Source organism: Cricetulus griseus, chromosome X (genome assembly GCF_003668045.3).
Source record: "Cricetulus griseus strain 17A/GY chromosome X, alternate assembly CriGri-PICRH-1.0, whole genome shotgun sequence".
NCBI classification, from domain to species: Eukaryota; Metazoa; Chordata; class Mammalia; order Rodentia; family Cricetidae; genus Cricetulus; species Cricetulus griseus.
In genome coordinates, this window is record NC_048604.1 from 107444009 (window position 1) to 107465216 (window position 21208).

The 21208-nt window shown below is 41.3% G+C and overlaps 1 protein-coding gene across 2 annotated transcripts in view; it reads right to left on the reverse strand.

The window, feature by feature from the left end:
- Positions 1-638: 638 nt before the first annotated feature.
- Positions 639-21208, reverse strand: part of Smc1a (structural maintenance of chromosomes 1A) — a 41793-nt gene continuing 21223 nt past the window's right edge. For both annotated transcript variants that reach the window (XM_027432113.2, XM_027432112.1), the window contains 10 exons: positions 18772-18913; positions 15039-15184; positions 14793-14946; positions 13816-13926; positions 3783-3939; positions 3055-3209; positions 2781-2932; positions 1542-1611; positions 1241-1351; positions 639-906 (listed from right to left, as the gene is read on the reverse strand). In XM_027432113.2, coding sequence (XP_027287914.1) covers positions 823-906; positions 1241-1351; positions 1542-1611; positions 2781-2932; positions 3055-3209; positions 3783-3939; positions 13816-13926; positions 14793-14946; positions 15039-15184; positions 18772-18913 — 1282 coding nt within the window. In that variant the 3' untranslated portion in view covers positions 639-822. The remainder of the gene's footprint in view (positions 907-1240; positions 1352-1541; positions 1612-2780; positions 2933-3054; positions 3210-3782; positions 3940-13815; positions 13927-14792; positions 14947-15038; positions 15185-18771; positions 18914-21208) is intronic.

Below are 21208 nucleotides of genomic sequence, written 5' to 3' on the forward strand. Positions count from 1 at the left end.
CAAATGAGGGAACCAGCACAAAGAAAGGTCAAACGATTTGCTCAGCAACAATTAGTAAGTGTTAAAAAGTGGAAGCAGACCTGTAACTGGCTCTCCCCTGAGCATCCTCTACTCTTAGCCCCTGACTAAATCTTATCAATTTGTCAAAGCTGGCTCAAATGTCAGCCTTTCAACAAAGCATGGAAGTAGTGATCCTCTTGTCAAGGTACTTGTGATATCTGACTCACTGGTTACCTTACCATTTCCTTCCCATTAAGAGATGGTCCCTAAAGTGGGTGGTGATGACAGATACCTGTAATCCCAGCTCTTGGGAGGCAGAGGCAGGTGGATCTGTGAGTTCAAAGCCAGACTGGTTACACAAGTTCCAAGACAGCCAGAGCTGTTAAACAGAGAAACTGTCTTGGAAAAACAAACAAACAGAGAGAGAGATGGTCCCTTATTCAACTCAGTATTTTAAACATAGACCCAGACAAATCGAGGGTGTTCATTATGTGTCAGATGAATACACGAATGAGTACACAAAAGAGTGAATGAGGGCAGTTTAGTGACTGCCTAAAACTCCTATGAGGTCCTGGGTACTTTTGCCCATCTGGTGTGCTGTCATCCTGTGCTCCCTTGGAATAAAATTCAGATTATGCTCCTTCAAAACAGGTGTCCAATATTTATTTTGCAAACAAATCTATATGCACACAGGCAATCACAAACGTACATATACATAGGGGGTATGCTGTCCAGAGAATCCATGATAATGGGTGATGAGAGAGATCCAGGAGATGGACAGAAGGGCAGTTCCAGGATCCAGACAAGAGGGCAGAATTCCTGCTATTGTTCATTGGGGTTGGGGTTGGCATCTGGGTACTTGGTGAGGTCGAAAGTCAGAACTTTGCTGATCACACAGTCCCCTTGCTGAAGGAGGGGGAAAAATGTCAGGAGAGAATTAAGAAAGGTATACAGCCCAGGACCAAAGGCTGAAAAACGGCCTCCCTATGTATCTGCTCAAAGGCCAGGCAGTGGTTCTTTCTGCATATGAGAGAAAGTGTTCAATTCCAAGTGTCTTCTTTTTTTACCTGCCTCTACACTTTCCTCCTGTCTCCACTGCCTGGCTAAACATTCAGGGCAGGGTTCTAACAAGCCCACATGGCTGCTCAGGACCTGGTTCCCTACCCTCCTCCACCCTTCCACTCCTGCCTTGGGGAGATGGGCAGGAAGACGACTGGCTCTTGAGCCTAGTTCACCCTACCTCAGGATAGACTCCAATGAGGCTCTCAGCCTTGGTGTAGAATTCCTCCTTGAGGGAGATGACAATAGCCTGGAAGTTGCAAGTTGACTGCTCCTTGATGTAATTTGCCACCTGAGGGAGGGGTATTTAGCAAGGCTCAAGACCTAAAACTCCCATTTTCCAGTCAAGGTAAGTAGGTCGGGGTAGGGAGTAAGAGAGACTAAGAAAAGGATACTGGTTGCTACAGTCAGGAACTGCTCTCTAAAACCCAGCCCCAATTTGGGGGCTTCCCTCACAGACCTCAGCTGTCTTGCTCTCTCACCTTGCCAATGTTGGTGTTATCCAAGGCAGCATCGATTTCATCCAGGACGAAGAAGGGAGCCGGCTTATAGCTGAGAAGGAATTAATAATACGTGAGCTAATACTCAGAAAGAGGGCAGCAACAACAGTGGGCAAGTCCCACAGTCAGAATACTGTACTCAGAGACCAAATAACCCAAGTCTTAAATTACAGTGCTCTAGGCCCCCAAATTCCCTCCTCGGTATCTGGCTCTGTGTGCCACTATCCCCCCTAGGATCACAAACAAACAAAAAACCAAAAAAAAAAAAAAAAACAAAAAACAACAACAACAACAACAAAAAAAAAAACCAAAAAAACAGGGCTTCCATTCCAGGTTGGCTGGGGAGACATCATGCTCTGATATGCCTCCTTGCTTCCATACACACCGCAAGTTCAGCCTAGAATGTTTGCTGGGTTCCTTAGCTAACTTTTCTTTTAAAAATTATTTTATGTGTAGGAATACTTTTCTTGAGTGTATATATGTGTATCATGTCCATGCCAGATGCCTAAGAAAATCACAAGAGGACATTGGACCCCCTGAAATAAAGTTATGGATGGTCCTGAGCCAACATGGTTCTTAACAACTAAGCCACCTCTTCTACCCCCAAATGCTACTCATGTTTTTTTTTCCCTGCCCATCACTTACCTTAAAAACCTCCCCTGGCCCATCCACACACTGATAGTAAGATGTACACACACCACCCACACTACTCTCTGTTTATGTGTCTGGCTTCCTCTAGTCTGAGCTCCTTAGGCCAGAGACCACATCTGACTCACCTGTTGCCAAGCTCTCAACAATCAAATGCTAATTTGTAGGAGGTCATACTTAATTAAGCACTGCTGGCCTGGGATGGGGAAGTGTCAAGGTACGCTAGAGGTCAAAGGACTTCCCAGAGGAAGGGGAGGAGAATGAAGAGGTATGTCAAGCTAGATACATACAGAAAGAGCTTATTAGCCAGCAACCATGTGAGGAAAAGCCAAGAAATAGAACTAAGTATACACAGGAACCAGGAGGATAGGCTGAGTGGATGAGGATAGATGGGGAAGACAGGTCCAAAAAAACCAAGGCAGATGTGCTATAGTAGATAGACAGGAAAATGTGATATAATACAGATACCAAAACACCTTCACCTATGCAGATCTCTGCATATCCTTGGGCCCCAGAGCCTCTGGTTGCCTCAGCTCTGTCTCTCTATCAACTGCCTATGGGGCAGAGCCTTACCTGTGGATGGCAAAAAGCAAGGCCAGAGCTGCAACGGTCTTCTCCCCGCCTGACAAATTGTCCATAGGCCGGAAGCGTTTGCCAGGGGCTACACAATTGTAGTTGATGCCATCCAAATAGGGCTCTTCAGGATTCTCAGGGCCCAGGAATGCCTAGGGGAAGATAGAGGGGGCGAGGACCCGGATGTGTGGGTGGGCATGGTGATGGGAAGAGGGAAGAACAACTGAGAAAGAATGGTAGGTAAGAGCTGGTTGCACAAGGGGCTCCAGTCTACCTGGGCACTGCTGTTTCGGGACAAAGCCTTATAGATCTCATCAATGTTGGTAGCCACAGATTCAAAACAAGCATTGAATCGGTCAAATCGCTCCTTCTTAATCTGTTCAAACGCCTGCTTGGCCTTCTTTGCTCGCTTTCGTGCTGCCTCAAACTCTGCCAGAAAAAAAAAAAAAAGAGCAGGTGATGAACTCTTAGTGCCCTGGGTTCTGCCAGGGTTGAGAACCACACCGTGCCAAGAATGACCTGTAAATGAAAATTCTAATGACAACCTACAGAGAGAGAGAAATGCCTGAACAGAGCCCTACAAGGATCAGTATCCAGTTGGCCACCACACAGTCTAGTCCTAGAGCCACACAAACATGAGATTCCTCCACGAGCACTACCAGCTATCTTGGCACCATCATTTGCTCCCCAGAAAGCAAGTAGATAACCCCCACTGGTTAGGGTAGCCAGCAATTTTAAGTATGAAAAATCAGGAGCTGGTATGATAGGCTGGTCGGTGGTGATGCACACTCAGGAGACAGAGGCAGGTGGATCTTTGTGAGTTTGAGGCCAGCCTGGTCTACATAGCTAGTTCTAGGACAGCCAGGGCAACACAGAGAAACCCTATCTTGAAAACCCAAAACCAAACAAAACAAAACCCAGGAGCTGGTGTGATATACCAGTCCACTGTTACCATACCTTCGGTCTTCTGCTCTCATCTAAAGCCAGAAAGGCCAGTCTTACCATCTGAGGTCTCCTGGAACTTGTCTCGGACACTCTCCAGCTTTTCCATGGCCTTCATGTTGGGGGCAGCAATGCGCTGAAGTACACTCTGCTGCTCATTCAGCTTTTGCTGTAGTGTGTTCATTTCCTGTTTGATTTCCTCCTCCGCCTGTGCATCCTGTAACCCCACACCCAGCAACAGTAAGGAACACTTGACCCCAAGTCCAGACCACCTGAGAGATGAATGGAACTTGGGGATCTGTTCTTATGCAGAAGGCAAGTTCTTCTCCAGCTTGGTGGCTTTCACAGAATCTAGATTAAAGTAACTGTCCTAACAGTTATGGGAAATTCTAGGTGAATGTGGCTTTCTAGCCTTTAGTTCTTCCTCCAGATCCTGCCAACCTATTTGTCTCTGGAGGAACATCTGGTAGTGGCCCTCTCTGACTTAGCCCAATCCATGAGGCAGCACCATTCCAGGGTGACTTAAAGCTCCTCACAGACTGCTCTGGCCTCCACTTACAGCTCCACAATAACTAAGGCAACTCATGCTTTCCTCTTAAATCATTGTATCTGAGCAAATTCCACTCAATTTTGGTTTGGGGTCCCTTATAGCTACTGTAAATGCATGTTTGAATTTGTGCCTCACTGCCACTTTTAGTTAATAACTACTTTAACTGAATATCCACCAAGAGCTGTTCCTGTATTCACAGAACTCAAGGAGCTAACAGAGAAACACAGCTAAGTAAACAGTCAGAACAGTGCAGGATGAATGTAAAGACAGTGACAAGCAGTACTGAATCAGCATACAAGAAGGGAACCTGATTCAGACTCTGTGGTCAAGAAAAGTGTCTGGGCGTGAATGTAAGTTAAAGCCTACAGGATGAACAGTAGAAGATGAAAGAGTAGAGATGTTTTTTGTTTTTAGATTTTTTTCTTTTCTTTTCTTTTCTTTTTTTATCCAGCCGAACATCACAGGCAGAAGCTGGAGAGAAGGTACTTTGTTGTTCATGGGGCCATGGCCCTTATTGCTTATTGAGTTTCTGATAGAGGTGAAATCATTTTCTCCAGTTATGTACCCAGTGCTGAGACAACCAAGCCCCACCAGGCAGCTCCAAATCTATTCATTTGGACAGCCCCAGTTAATCACTCAGTCACAAAATAGGCAGACATGAACACCAGAAAGAGACTTGTACGGAAGTGGGGTGAGTAGATGGGCAGTAGAGAGATGGGAGAGGGTGCGTGCGATAAGCATGTATCATGTACATGTGTGAAATTGCATATAATGCACTTTGATCATATTCACCACCATTCTTCCCCTTCCTCCTTCTAGGTCAACGGTTCTCAACCTGTGGGCCACGACCCCTTTGGGAGTTGAACCACACTTTCACAGGGTTCACCTAAGATTATTAGAAAACACAGATATTTACATATGATTCATAACAGTAGCTAAATTACAGTTAGGAAATAGCAATGAAAATAATTTTATGGTTGGAGGTCAGCACAACAAGAGAAACTGTTTTAAAGGGTCAAAGCATTAGCAAGGTTGAGAACCACTGTCCTACACCCACCTCTACTCCTTCATCCCTCAATTGCCTGTTGTTTTTATAAATTTACTTAAAATTTTCATACAGTATATTTTGTTCATATTCTTCTTCCCTCCAACTTCTTCCTATCCAGCCAACTGAATATTCTCTCTCTCAATCTCTCAACAAAAGTAACTTAAAAAACCCCCGCCAAATCCTACTGAGTCCAATATGTTTACTGAGTGTGAGGCCATCCACTGGAACACAGTCCACCTTTCAAATTTAGTTCCTTAAAGAAAACTAACTCTCCCACAGACTTTATCAACCATTAATAGACGTTCAGCTAGATGTGGGGACTCTTGAGCCTTTCATGTTGGAACGTGATTTTATTTTTTAATTATGTGTATGATCCTGTATATAGGTTTGTACACATGAATGCTGGTACCCAGTGGAGGACAGAGGATCCCCTGGAGCTGTCATTACAGGGGGTCGAGCTGCCTGTAATGGGTGCAAGGAATCAAACTCAGGTCCTCAGCAAGAGTGATGCCTGATCTTAACTGCTGTGTCATCTCTCTCTAGCTGACCATGCTAGAATGCTGACTGGCTTGATCTTATGCAGAAGAACCACAGCTGTTGTGTATGCCTGTGCTCATGTGCATGCGAGCACTGGTAACCAGGGAAGCCAAGTGTTAGACCTCCCTACAGCTGGCATTACAAGTTTGTGAGCCACTTAACATAGGTGCTGGAAACCAAACTTCAGTCCTGGGCAAGAACAGTATGCACTCTTAATTGCTGAACCATCCTTCTAGCTATCCATATAAATAATCTTAAGGACAGAAATACACGAGCATCGCTTTATAGATAGAGACAAGGCATTAACACAATTCAACATGCTTTCAAGATAAAAGTCCTGGAGAAATTAGGAACAATGGAACATACCTCAAAACAATAAATGTTATATCTGACAAACCTATGACCAACTTTATAGTAGTGAAAAACTGAAAGTATTTCCTCTAAATTTTGGAATGAGACAAGGAAGTCAACTCTCTACACTCTTGTCCAATACTGTGCTGAAAGTCTTGCTAGAACCATAAAGATAAAAAGCCCTAAAAAGGATAAAAATAGCAAACAAAGAAGTGAAATTACTCATATTTAGAGACATGATTCTGTTCTTGAGCGTATACACTCTACCAGAAAACTCTTATATTTAATAAACACTTGTAGTGAAGCAGCAAGATATAAAATCAACACATAAAAATTAGTAGCTCTCATATATACCAACAACAAACTTCCTGAGAGAAATTAGGAAAAACATCCTATGCACAATAGCTTGCCCCCAAAATAAAGCACCTAGGAATAATGATGTAAAGACATATACAATGAAAACTTTAAGGCACTTAAAAACAAATTAAAGAAGATATCAAATGACAGAGGGACTTTCCATGCTCCTGGACTAGCAGAATATGTTGTGAAATGGCTTTTATTACCAAAAGTAACCTAAGAGTCAATGCAATTCCCATCAAAATTCCAACAGCATTCTTCACAGAGCTACAAAAAATCTAAGAGTTAATACAAAAACACAAAAGACCACATACAGCCAAATCAATACTAAGTAGAAAGAACATTGCTGGAGGTATTATAATACCTGACTTAAAATTGTGTTACACCCCTAGCTAAGGAGCTCTTGGCAGTTGATAGCTGCTGGGAGAGGGAGCAGCCAGTTTTCTCTAAGGGTGTGGCCCCTAGCAGGCAGATCTGTAAAAAGCCACAGATCCAAGAATATAGAGGCAGTACTGACTTGATTTGATGGGTTTATAAAAAGTAGGAAGAAGATGACACCAAGTTGGGTGGGTAGGGAAGGAGGACTGGATCTGAGAAGACTGAGGAGAGGGGTACATGAAATTTTCAAAGAATTAAGGAAAAAATATATCACATAGCAATAAAAACAACCCAGTGGCAGCACAAAAACAAACATGTAGACCAAAAGAATAAGACAAGAGACCCAGAAATAAACTCACAGCTATGAGCATCTAATTTTTGACAAAAGCATCAAGAATATATACTGGAAAACAGATCTTTTACCCTAAACAAAAACCATGAAACCTCCAAATCTGAAAGTATTACAGGCCTCCTAGCTGGGCGGTGGTAGCACATCCCTTTAATCCCAGGATTTAGGAGGCAGAGGTAGGTGGATGTCTGTGAGTTCCAGGACAGCCAGGACTGTTACACAGAGAAGCCCTATCTTGAAAAACAAAAGCAACACAAAATATACCAAAAGTTACAGGTATAAAAACCTTTCTGAAAAGGACAGAAAAGACATAGAAAATAGTCCCAAGAACCAGTAAATGGGACATGAAACTAAAAAAAAAAAAAAAACCTGCATAGCAAGAGAAACCATCAGCAGAACAAACAGCCTACACAGTGGGAGAAAATCTTTGCCAGTTAAGCCTCAGACAGGGGACTGATATCTAGAATATATGAAGAATTACAAAAAGTAAAACACCAAAGCATGAAATTGCCAATCAATAAAAGGGTTAATGAAATGAACAGATAATTCTTAAAAGAAGAAACACAAATGGCCAATAAATATTTCAAAAGGCCCAGCAAGATGGCTCAGTGGATAGGGTACTTGTTGCCCAACTTGAGTTCAAACTCCAGAACCCACAAGGTGAAAGGAAAGAACTGACTCCAGGAGGCTGTCCTCTGACTGCCACATGTATGCTATGTGCCAGGATATGCATATACAATAAGTACATGTAACTATATTACTAAATGTTTACTACTGTTAGCCAGTAGGAAAATGCAAATTCAAACCACTTTGGGATTCCATCTCACCCTCAGTCAGAACGATTATGATCAAGAAAACAACAATAAATGCTGGTGAGCTGTGAGAAAAGAATAGACTTTATGCACTGCTACTAGGAGTGTAAATATTGTCATTAAGGAAATCAATATGGCCTCTCAAAAAATTAAAGATAGCCAGGCATGGTAGGGTATACTTTTAATTCCAGCACGTGGGAGGCACAAGGGGGGAGGATCTCTTGAGTTTGACGCCAGCTTGGTCTACATTTTGAGCTCCAGGAAAGCCAGGGCTACATAGAGAGATTGTTTCAAACTACCCCATCTCAAATAAATAACTAAACAAAAAATAGCACTAACAATATGACTCAGCTATATTAGTCTTGGGCATATATTCAAAGGACTCTAGAATCTGCCACAGAGACACTTGCACATTCATGTTTAGTGCCACACTATTCAAAATTGCAAGGGAATAGGACCAGATTAGATGTCAAATCAACAGAAGAATAGATAATGAAAATACGGGATGTATCAACAACAGTTTTACTCAGCTATTAAGGAAAATGAAATTATGAAATTTTCAGGAAAATGGATGGAAGTGGAAAGTATTATATTAAGTGAGGTGCCCCAGTTTCAGAAGGACAAATGTTCCAAATTTTTAATGTTTGTACATGTATAAATAAGGGGTGTTAAGATTGAGTAGGTATAGACTATAAAACTAGAAAGGGGACCACAAAAAGCATTAAGAAAGGTAGCGTGGAGGAAAGTAACATATGAAAGTGGAAAGGAAGCTACTGAGTGTGGGAAGGCACAAGGCAGGGAGGAGAGATGGGGAAAAAGGGGGAAAAACAAAAACATCTTGTTAGAAAAATGCCATAGTGGGGAAAAAAACCTACACTGAAAAGTCACAGCCATGTTGAACAACAAACAATTTATGGGAAAAAAGAAAATAAAATCCTGTTTGAAAATCTCTATGAACTGACTGTAAAATAGGCTTTTAAGTGAAAATTAAAAGTATATAATAGTTTACTATTATCTAAAAGGAAGAGAGACTATGAATGCAATTGCATACAAACATATTTGTAAAAGGGCAATATAAAAACTAATTAAAAAGTGACCTTCTTATGAAGAGAACAGAAATAGAAGCCTGAATCTTCTTCATGTACATTGTTTTATACTTTTGATTTTAAAACCATATGATCCTGCACAGTTAGAAAACAAAACTAAATAGAAACATGAGAAATGTTAGGTAAAAAAATTATTGGGAAACAAGATGTTCACAAGATGACAAAGCACCACTCTAAAGATTCCTTGCTAATTAATGAAAAAGCAAAAGTATGTGCTTAGCAATGAGGAACCTGGCAACCAACACTTGTAACTATGGGATTAAACTCAGCACCGTTAGTTAATAATGGATAAATCCTGATAGGAGTACCCCAAGATGAAATACAACATCAAACACACTACCTCTGCATCCTGAGTGCTGAAATTACAGGGGTGTGCCCTCATACCTAGCTCTAGAGTTGAACTATCTTATGGTCTGTATTTTCTTCACAGTGTTCAGTAAAAAAAGAAACAGAAAAGAAAAACTATGTGTGCATGTAATTTAGAGTGAAAGCCAGGGAGAGAAGTGAGATAAGAGAAAGCAAATATGATACAGTTGGGTCAGTAAGTTGGCTCAGACTGACAACCTAAGTTTGGTCCCTGTGACTTACATGGTGGAAGGAGAGAATAAAGCTGTACTTTGACTTCACACACATACATCATATATATATATATATACATAGGCACTATTTTAAAAGGGGGACTTTTCAGTGAGAATAATTAGAGGCATGAACCTAAGGATAATGATGTTAAACTAAAATTTTCGATTTTAATTAGTATCAATATGAACTCTGTAATAATTGTATATTTCCTTCAAATCTACTTAAGAGTTATAGAAACATGAAGCAGTCAGCTGCCTTAAGCACTCCAGTGTCCAGATGGTAGTTACTAAATAGTAGCATTTCCCACTGAATAAAAGAATCAAGAGCTTCTCAGGGAAATGGCTCGTTCCTCGTCTGGAGTAAGAAACATAGAGGATGAACCTGGACATAATAGGAACTAAGGGAAATGAATAAAGACTACAAAGGGCTATGTCAAGATGAAGCAGAAACCAACCTGAATGCATTCCCACTGGCTAAAGACAGCAGACTGAACACAGCATATGTACTTAAACTCATAAACCCACAATGATAGAAAACAAGTTGGTGGACAAGTGCTAAGAATACAAAGAAGCAATTCATAACTATGTGAACTGATGATAAAAGGAGAAAAATCAAGCTGCCTTTCCTATATGATTGTAGCTTCTCCATCTCATTTCTCTGCAATGGGTTCAAGTTAGATGCACACAGTTTGATTGGCTGACTGGTTTCTCAGTCTGTACCAGTGTCTCTTTTGCTCTTTGCTCTACTAGGGACTGAACCAAGGGCACTGTGCAATTGGTAAGCACTCTATTGCTGTGTAATAGCCATAGCCTTCTCTGGCCTTTGGAATTTCCCATCCAGCTACTCAAGAGACTGGGGTAGAAAAACCGCTTGAGTCCAGGAGTTTGAGGTCAGCTTCGGCAAAATATGAGACCATCTCAAAATATAAAAAGAAAGAAAGTTTGCCACAGATTAAATTTGGGCAATTATATTTGTTCCTCTTTTTACTGGTTCCTCTAGCATCAATGTTTCTCACACAATCAGGTCTGGGGTTTCAACCAAAAAAGGACTGAAAATACCCTTTAAAAAAATTCTGTCTGCAGGGGCTAGAGAGATGGCTCAGCAGTCAAGAGCTCTTGTTGCTCTTGGAGAAGACCTGGGTTTTGTTCGCAGCACCTACATGGTGGCTCACAATTGTCTGTAACTCCAGTCTGAAGGGATCCAGTGACCTCTTGTGACCCTCCACAGGCAGGGGGTATGCACATGGTACACACCCACACAAGCACATAAAAAATAAATGTATTTAAAAAAAATTATGACTATTACTGAATGTGTAATTTTTTCTTGTCATCATTCCCTAAATTCAGTAGGTAACTATTTACATTGCACTAGGCATTATAACTAAGCTGGAGATAATTTAAATTATTAGGAAGCCAGGTGTGATGGTACCTGCCTTTAATTCTAGCACTTGGGAGGCAGAGAATCTCTGAGTTCAAGACTAGCCTGGCCAACATAGAGAGTTGCAGGACACCCAGGGTTATGTAGTGAGATCTTGTCTCAATAAATAAATAAATGAATAATAAAGTATGCAGGAGAATCTGTTTAATGCTAGAGCATTAAATGCTAGACTTGAGTGTGGAGGAGGGTTCCTAAACTCGTCTGAGAGCAAGTGAGCATGTTCAAGGAACTGTGTCATGACCAGCAAATATCTACCGACGAGATGCAAAGAGTTACAATTCTACATTACCACATATGCTACATTCTCACTGCCACAACCAAGAACTCAAATTCAAGCTCTACATTTATTTACCAGCTTATAGGAAATATGGGGAAAGACAAACATAACTAAACAATATCACAGAGATATAATCAGAATATAATACAGAGCGCAGGAAATCCTATAGGATCAATGCCATGGTTTCTTCCACAAATGAGAAAGAGAGAGAGAGAGAGAGAGAGAGAGAGAGAGAGAGAGAGAGAGAGAGACAGAGACAGAGACAGAGACAGAGACAGAGACAGAGAGACAGACATAGGAAAAGTTATAAATTAGCAGAGACCAATCTTTTGTTGTTTTTGTTTTTGTTTTTTTTCTTTTCGAGACAGGGTTTCTCTGTGTAGCTTTTGGAGCCTATCCTGTCACTCACTCTGGAGACCAGGCTGGCCTCTAACTCACAGAAATCCACCTGCCTCTGCCTAGCAGAGACCAATATTAACATGGGCAGTGCTTTTCATTCTGGTTAGTCTTTTGACAACTTGATACCATCCATTGATGTTGGAAGAGGAACCTCAATTGAAAAAAATGTCTCCATTAGATTACCTGTAGGCAAGTCTGACGTGGTGTCACCCTGGGCAAGTGGTGTTGGGTGGTGTAAGAAAGCAAGCTGAGCAAGCCAGTAAGCAGAACTCCTCCATGGCCTCCGCTTTAGTTCCTGCCTCCAGGTCCCTGTTCTTCTTTGAGTTCCTTCTTTGGATTCCTTCAGTGATGGACTGTGTGGCAGTTTGAAAGTAACTGGCCCCCACAATCTCATAGGCAGTGGCACTATTAGGAGGTATGGCTCTGCTGGAGTAGGTATGGCTTTGTTAAATAAAGGAAGTGTGTCATTGTGGGGGTGGGCTCTGAGGTTTCCTATGCTCAGGATAGGAAACACAGTGTCTCAATGTTCAGTCAACTCCCTGTTGCATGCAAGATATAGGACTCTTAGAGCTACTACTCCAGTACCATGTCTGCCTGCAGGCTGCTGTGCTCCCTATGATGATGATAATGGACTGAAACTCTGAACTGTAAGTGAGCCACCTCAATTAAATGTTTCCTTTATAAGAGTTGCCACGGTCAGGGTGCCTCTTCACAGTAATAGAAACCCTAAGACATACTGGGACTAGGACAAACCTGAACAAATCCTTTCCTCTCTGATTTGTTTTTGATTACTATTTTATCACAGCAACAGAAAAGCAAATGAAAACACACTTGAATCCTGACTTGGACACGGACAATGCAAAAACATTTACTGAATATTAGAGAGAAAAAGTAATGCCATTTTATTGTGTATGATAGTATAGTATGTTTTCTTAAGAGCCCTCATATTCTGTAGATACACGCTGAGGTAATCATGAACATAACAATGCTTCAAATGTGCTTTAAAATAGTCCCATGCTGGGGGTTACAAAAAACAAGATTGACCATATGTTACTAACTGCTGAAGATAGATGACTGGTGCCGGTTATTTATTATACCCTTTTCCTTCTATGTATATTTGAAATTATACATAAATTTAAAAAATCAGATTCCCCTGAACATAATAATGAGGAGACTACAAAGCAGAAAATATTTTGGAGATTAGTTCCTATAGGAAGCTGTGTGAAGTGGCCTGCACTTGAGAGATGAAGCAGCAACAACAAGCAAGCAAGCCAGACAGAATATTCAATATATTCAGGAGGCAAAATTGACAGAACTTGGTAATTAGTCAATCATGCAAAGTAAGTGGGGGGGGGGTAAAAATGAAGCTTAGATTTCTGTTTCCCAGCATGTGAGAGGCACTGAAGGGGGAGATCTGGGGAAGAAAGCTGGAGTTTGAGGTAAGCTGTGGGACCAAGTGTAGGGATGCCAGCTGAGGTGAGGACAGTGAAGGTGATAATCACAATGGTAATGGAGGGCAGTACCTGGGACCAGCTATTGATGTTAATTTCCAATATGTATTCACGTAATGGTCAGGATATATTTATTAGGTAAAATGTGTTTCTTACAGAGATCCCTAGCCAACCAGCAGTACCTGAGAAGCAGCTAAGGCCTCCTTGTTTACTGCACAGGTTTGTTTGTTTATTTTTTAAATTCTGCGTGCACCTGGGCTTAGGCTAGTACTTACATACGTACAGACAGACAGACAGACAGACAGACATATGGGCAACTGAGGGTGTAAGAGGCTCCCAACTCAGTTATTCTTCCCTAGCTGGCTCTTTCCCTTTCAGCCATACTTCATATGACCCAAAATAGGTTAAACTTTCTTGGACAGCTGAGAAGGTGCCAATGCCCGCCAGCCACAGAGTTCTTACCTTCAGATCCTCACACAGGTCACCATAGTCAATCTCAATGAGGGCCTCTCGAGCATAGATACTGGATGTTCTCTGGGAACCACTCACTGATTCCTCTCCCTGGGAGCTACCCTGCAATGTTGAGGTGGAGGGAGAGGCAGATGAAGCAGACTGGCCATTTGTACTCCTCTAGAGATGAGGGAGGGGTTCCTTTGAAGCTTTCAATGTCTTTGAGGAAGCACCTTGCTAGATGGCACTGAGGCAGAGGCCAACAGGAAGATCCAAATTGAAAACTGGACTGTACCTCTCATCAAGTTTTTGCATTTCAAATGTGAGGACAATGCCCAGCTAGCAGAGCTATACTTAAAATTAGGAATGGTTATGTCATGGTCTAGCAGCATCTGGGATACTAGTGTTCAAAATATTTTACTGAATTACACTGAAAGGCTATCTGACAAGAGTCCCTCAGTTACAATTCTCCACTACTCACTACCATCTTTCACTTCCTATTGATAAAACGCCTTGGCTCCTCTGATGTAGCTCCTTTCCCTCCACCTAAACTTCCTTACCTCTGCATTGCTGATGTCCCCTACCCAACCCTCTTCTGGCCAACCTCCCTCATTGCAGCTACATCAAGTCTCAGGTCCTTCAGTTTCCCATTTTCCTGTGCTCTTGACTAATGTTCCTCAACTCTCACTCCTACCAGTGTTCAGTATTTGATAGAGCTAAAAGCTCAAGTCCTAAAGATGAATTAATGAATCACTCCATTGTCTGACTACTCACTAGCTTGCAGCTCTCCTATCAAGTCAATGTTCCTCTCATAGCAAAGCCTGACTTCGTTACCTCCACCTTGCCACATGTCTTTTGCATCCATCTTTACATCCCTCACAACTCTCTGCCTGTGGTCCTAACTTTTGCCTGTCTTTCACAGCCATTTTTCATCTCCCATCACTGGCTAGTTGTCCACAGATCACTCCCACCATCTACCATATACTCACTTCTTCCTGACTAATATCATCCATGGTGCCCTTTGACAGCGGCAATTTGATGTCCTGCATCTTACAGGCCTGTAGCAGGTTGTGGCGGTCACTGCGCTTCTGTTCAAGCTTGGTCTCAATGGCTGTCACCTCCTTCTGTAAATGAGTCATTTCTCTAAAAAGGTCCAAATAGCTATGTTAAGGACCCAATCTGGAAAGCTGCCTGCTTCACCTACTTCCACCCATCCCAAGCTGGAATCCACTCACTTGTTGGCACCCCCAAGCTTCTTGCGAATCTCTTCCATCTCATGGTTCTTGTCGTTCACTTCGGACTTTTTTGCCAGGTGCTGATTCTTAAGGTCTTGTAGCTGAGCCATGGTCTCATCTATTATCTTCATGTGTCTTTGCTCCTCCTGGTCCCAGCAGGGGAATAAGGCAAGAAGCATAGATTCAGCTTGGGACCTTCTCCTTTTGCCCCCCCCCCACTTCCCAAAAGGCAGTGTGTTGGAGTTGTGTGTCAATGATCTCTGCTTTCACACAACTCCTGAGACTTTTTTTTATCCTTCCCTAAAGCATCTGGTTGCTTTCCCCAACTAAGGATGTAAATATTCTATCATATTTCATCGCCTTACAAACAACTTTAAGGTTAAAATCAATGTTTTTTTTTCTTCTTCTTTTTGGTTTGAGACAGCTTTGCTTGTCCTGGAACTCACTCTGTAGACCAGGCTGGCCTCAAACTCAGAGATCCACCTGCCTCTGCCTCCCAAGTGCTGGGATTAAAGACATGTGCCACCATCACCCAGCTCATTGTTTTACGTTTAAAGTATTTTTCCAAATCAAAACTTTTGTCACCTGCTATGGAAGGCCTCCAAGGGGAGCAGAAAGGATATGTGATAGGTAGGGTTTTAGTGGGGGGTAGAGGGTAGGGGTGGTAGGGGATGATGGGAGGGAGTGGGAACTGGGATTGACACGTAAAACAATCTTGTTTCTAATTCAAATAAAAAAAACTTTTGTCACATACAGCATAATATCTGTATTTATTTTTCTTTTAGGTGTGTGTGTGTACACATATTCATATCTATGCATATGCCACAAGTTTATATCAAGTGTCTTCCACAATCTATTTTTTTAAGGTTTGCTTTATTTTAATTATGTTTATGTGTGTTGAGTATGTTCATGTTTTGTTTTTTCAAAATGTATTGAATGTTAAGCTATTTTTGTCATCCACTAAATCATAAAGTGTAACAACAACTACTTACATTGCATTAGATATAATACAGAGGTGAATTAAAGGATTCAAGAAGATGTGCATATTTTACAGACAAACAAGGCACCATTTTATACAAGAGACTGGCATTGTTCTGCTGGGGGCTAGGGGTTCCTACAATCTCTTGTAAGCATCAAACAAAGGTGTACTGTTCTGATATCATTCTGCTAACCTATTCAAAATAAAGTAAAAAGTCACAAAACTGCACTCTCTTGGGGCATCCAGATGTAAATTTAGTCCTGTCCCATTATTTTACTACCTAATCTGCAAGTGCATGTAAGATTCCAGTAACACTATTCTAGATCACTAAGGGTTAATCAAGAAAATACACAAGGAACAGATATAGGCAGATACAAAAGTCAAGTGATATGTTCAAACCAAGAGAACCAAATCACCTCAGGAAGGAATGCTGTACAGAACAAGGGTTTCACAGTAATTTAAAGAGAAAGAATGTAAGAAAAGCCACCACACAAAACACAGCGTCACAGGCATGCCAAACAGCATGACTACAGCAGACACTAGCATAGTCATACCATGAGATGGCTGTGTGTCACTAAAACATCATCTGTTGCACTGAGTTTATGTGGCTAATCTGAATTTAGGGTCGGGACACTTGGAGCTATGCCTCTAATGGTACTTGCCAGCCCATTCTTTCACTGCTGCTTCCTGCTCCTCACCTTTGTGGGCTCCCAGAAATCCTTAACCCCCCACCAGCATGTTTCAGGCTAAGTCTGACAAAGCTGTTGAGGGTATTATACACCTCAGGATGAAGTGAGCAGATGATGAAATGCTGTTCACCTACAGCCACTACAAACAAGTGACTGGGGGCAACATAAACACAGAACAACTCAAAGACAAGGCTAAACAGAATCAGCTTAGACCTCAAAGGCAAGGCTAAACAGAATCAGTCAAACTGCTAAGGAAAATGCGTAAAAGCTTCTGTTGACAAAGTAGAAGAGCTAAAGAAAAAAATGACTATTAAGAGATTAGACTTGGTTGCCAGCCAGGATTTAACCTATACTGATCCAATTTCTTGTTTTTAATCAAATACTGGTTGTATGAAATAATGAAAATACCCTATGGCTCACTCAGCTGGTTGGTGACACCATATGCTGATCAAAAATATGAAAATAATCAGTCAAGCCAGTCCCCCGAGGTTTTTAGGATAGAGTTCTAAGAGATTAAAGGCTGAGACAATTACTGACCTTCTCTAAATCATTTTTCTCTAACATCTATTAAAAGTACAATATACCCTTTTCATAAATCCAAAGTTTGCCAGGCGGTGGTGGCACATGCCTTTAATCCCAGCAGAGGCAGGTGGATCTCTGCAAGTTGGAGGCCAGCCTGATCTACAGAGCAAGTTCCAGGACAGCTTCCAACACTACAGAGAAACCCTGTTTTGAAAAACCAAACAAAAAATACAAATTTTATTCATTCTGCTAGTATTTAATTGGTAAGGTTTGTCTTGGCTTTTAGTTAGGCACTATAAACACACACACACACACACACACACACACACACACACACACACACACACACACACACACTTTTTTTTTTTGAGATAGGGTCTCTCTACATAGCCCTGGTTGTCTTGGAACTTACTATTTAGACCAGGCTAGCATTGAACTCAGTGATCCTCCTGCCTCTACCTGGGATTAAAGGCTTGTGCCACCACACACCCAGCACAAATACTCATTTTTATATTTAAATAACAACAGGATTTAAGCAGTCCTGGCTCTCTTAGAAAATACTTTTGCTTTAAATGACATGGGTATGTTGCTAAAGTTTACAGACCACTAAATTATGTAAGTACATAATGCCACATAATTTTCTAAATTCCTACTTTCCAATGGGCAATGGGTAGTCTCCAAATTGGAACTATAAATAATGTTTATAAGAAACATCAATGTGTTTGCACAAAGCTTTGCCAGCACTCTGGATTACCTCCTCAGGTATTACTGAGTTACAGGGCATAAACACATTCTGAAGCTTTTTGATACATGCTAGAATGTTATATAAGAATACTGGTCTCCTGCGCCATGAGGTAATGAGAAGCATTTTTTTGGATTTGTTTTTAATTTTTGGATCATGTGAGGCTAGAGAGATGACTCAGTGGTTAAGGGGGTATAACTGCTCTTCAAAAGACCTGAGTTCAGTTCTCAGCACCTACATCAGGCAGCTCAAAACACTATCTGTAACTCCAGCTCCAAAGAGATCCAACATCTCAGACCTCTGAGGGTACCAACACACACATGGGCATACCCTGACACACATAGAAACAGACATATGCATGTAATGTAAAATAAAAACTTTTAGATAATGTGAGGCAGGAGAGAGATGACTCAGCAGTTAAGAGGGCATACTGCTGTCAGAGAAGACCCAAGTTTAATTCCCAGCCTCCCACATTAGGCAGCTCACAACTGCTTATAGTTCCAGTTCTAGGGTATCCAGTTCTTGGGCCTCCATGGGCACCAGAGCTCATGTGCATACAGCCAACACATACATAAACCCACAAATCTTTAAGCGATAGGAACTAAAGTATACCCAATGATGCTTTATTTATGTTTATGAGCTATTTCAGTCTTTTGGAATGTTCATGTCACATACTCACTTCTCCCCTATAAGGTCTTGGTGTTTTTTATAAAGTGAAAAATGTATAAATTGCAGGTATTATACTTGCGCACATTGTATCTATTCCTATTTACCCTGTCTTTTGGCTTTCTCCTTCCTTACCTTCTTAAGCTTTTCTATCTCATTTTCATCCTTTTTCACTGTCTGCTCCCACATGTGTACTTTGTCCTGGTCTTCCTTCAGCTGGTTCTTTTCAAAATCCAATTGGATGCCCAAGCGAGTCTTCTGATTCTCGAATTCCAAGCTGTAGAAAGAAAGAGGAACTAGACTTAGACCAGGGCCTCTTGAGTTACTGCCAAGTCTCAGTCACCATGGCTTCACCCACTCACATGTACACCAAACTGTGCCCAGAAGCTGGAACTCTAGTATAAGACAGAGGAATCTAAGCCAAATTCCATCTATCCCCCTTTAAACACTGGAGACTCCAGCACCTTCCCAATTTACTAGGAGACATGAAAAAAAAAAAAGATTCATTTAAAACCATCAAGCTTCTATGTACTTTATGCAGATTATCTCTATTTCTTTACTCAACAACTCCCATAACTAGGCATTAATACCCTTACTTTATACAGGAAACTTAGGCTAAGAGGTTAAAAAAAAACTTTGCCCAAGGCCACAGAGCTAACAGCTAAGCAAATATCACATATGACACTGGAATCCAAGTCTAACACCAGAACCCATGCTCCTTCCTATATGTCATCACTGTAGTATAATGTAATGGACTTATAGTGCTAGTATCCCAATTCTTCCACCTGGACATAGTGCAATCTCAGTTATGTTCTCTATATTGCAGATTCCTCATCTGTTATTGAGTAACCACTCAGTAGATTTTAGCTACCATCAATGTGAGGAATATTGGCTGCAACAGCTTATTTTACCCAAAGGTTTTGAGTCTTTCTAGCATCCTGAGCTCTGCCCCAAGATTTTAGAAGCTCCTAAGGGGCAGAGCTTTGGTAGTGTAAGAATTCCTGCTGTTTTGCTATTGTCCTTTCCCTTACCTCTTCAGAAACTGTTAAAGTACTTTAACAGCGTATAGACACTAGCAGCCAAGCAGGGCTAGCTTCCAACTGCCCCACCAATCCTCAATATAGTTGTGATAGATGCTGCCAGACGTCATGCTAGCAGCTTAAACCTATTAGTCACTATAATCCAAAAGGAATGTAATTAACTCTACAATTTTGAGGTATGTAATTTTTAGGCCAATCTCCTAAGTATGACTCATAAAGCCCTTGGTGATCTGGCCCCTACTGACCTTTCCACCTCCCCTGCCTTCCTCCTGACCCGGTTTTTATGTTCTAGGCATTCAAAACTACTTAGTATTCAGAACAAGGCATTCTCTGTCACATCTCTAACCATGCTGTTGTTACTGGCTGGAACTCCTTTTTGTCCCTGCTTGGCTGGCTAAATCCTACTCACTCCTCAGATCTCTAATTCACCACTCCTTGTTCTTTTAATGCCTTTCCTGATACATCAGGGCAGGTTCTAAGTTTCTGTAACATATTGTTGGCTCTCTCCTTTTTGAATTTCAGATGAGCTGCACTAGTCAAATGGCACAGATTTGTCATTACTCTCTATGCAAGACCCTTTCTTTATCTCCTTTATTCTCCCTTTGATTTCTACTCCCGTTATCTCTCCTTACTGTGAATACAGATCTCAAAGTGATACACATCCTGGGCTAGGGAGACAGCTCAGTGGTTACAAGCACTTTGTTCTTCCAGAGCACCTGAGTTCAGTTCCCAGAACACAAACCAAGTGGCCCAAAACCACCTGTAATGCCAATTCCAGGGAATCTGACACCATCTTCTGGCTTTTGCGAGTGCTAACACACGCATGGCATATTTTCATTTTCTCTCTCTCGGGAACTAACATACACATGGCTCTCTCTCTCTCTCTCTCTCTCTCTCTCTCTCTCTCTCTCCCTCCTTCCTCTCTCTCTCTCTCTCTCTCTCTCTCTCTCTCTCTCTCTCTCTCTCTCTCTCTCTCTCACACACACACACACACAAATAAAAACAAGTCTTAAAAGTCACATACTTACAAAACATCACTGTTTTAAAATTTATACAAATGTACCATATCATCTCATTCATTTTTCCAATCCATAACAAATTTGTAAGTTGTCCATGTTACTGCCTATAGATCTATTCTTGTTTGAACTGCTCTACAATACTTCAAGTCTATGTTCACAAAGGTGGCCATCTATATTGCCACTAACAAGTCAATAATACAGATTATGCCCAAATGAACAACCCTCAAACGTGTCTCTTTATGATCCTGTAATAAGATTCTCTGGGACATACACCCACAGAGTGAGTAAGTATGTATGTGTACCTCCATATAATAAAGAAGACATCTTGTTCTCAGCAAATACTACTACTATGTTATTTTAACTGGCATTTCTCTGATGAAGAAATCAAACAATTCCTACAGTTTTCCGAGATTCAAATTCTTCTTTCTTTGACCACTTTTTACTAGTTTTCTTGTTTCCTTGAAATTTTCCATTTTATTGACTAACCATTCTGTCCTGAAATTCATCATCCAC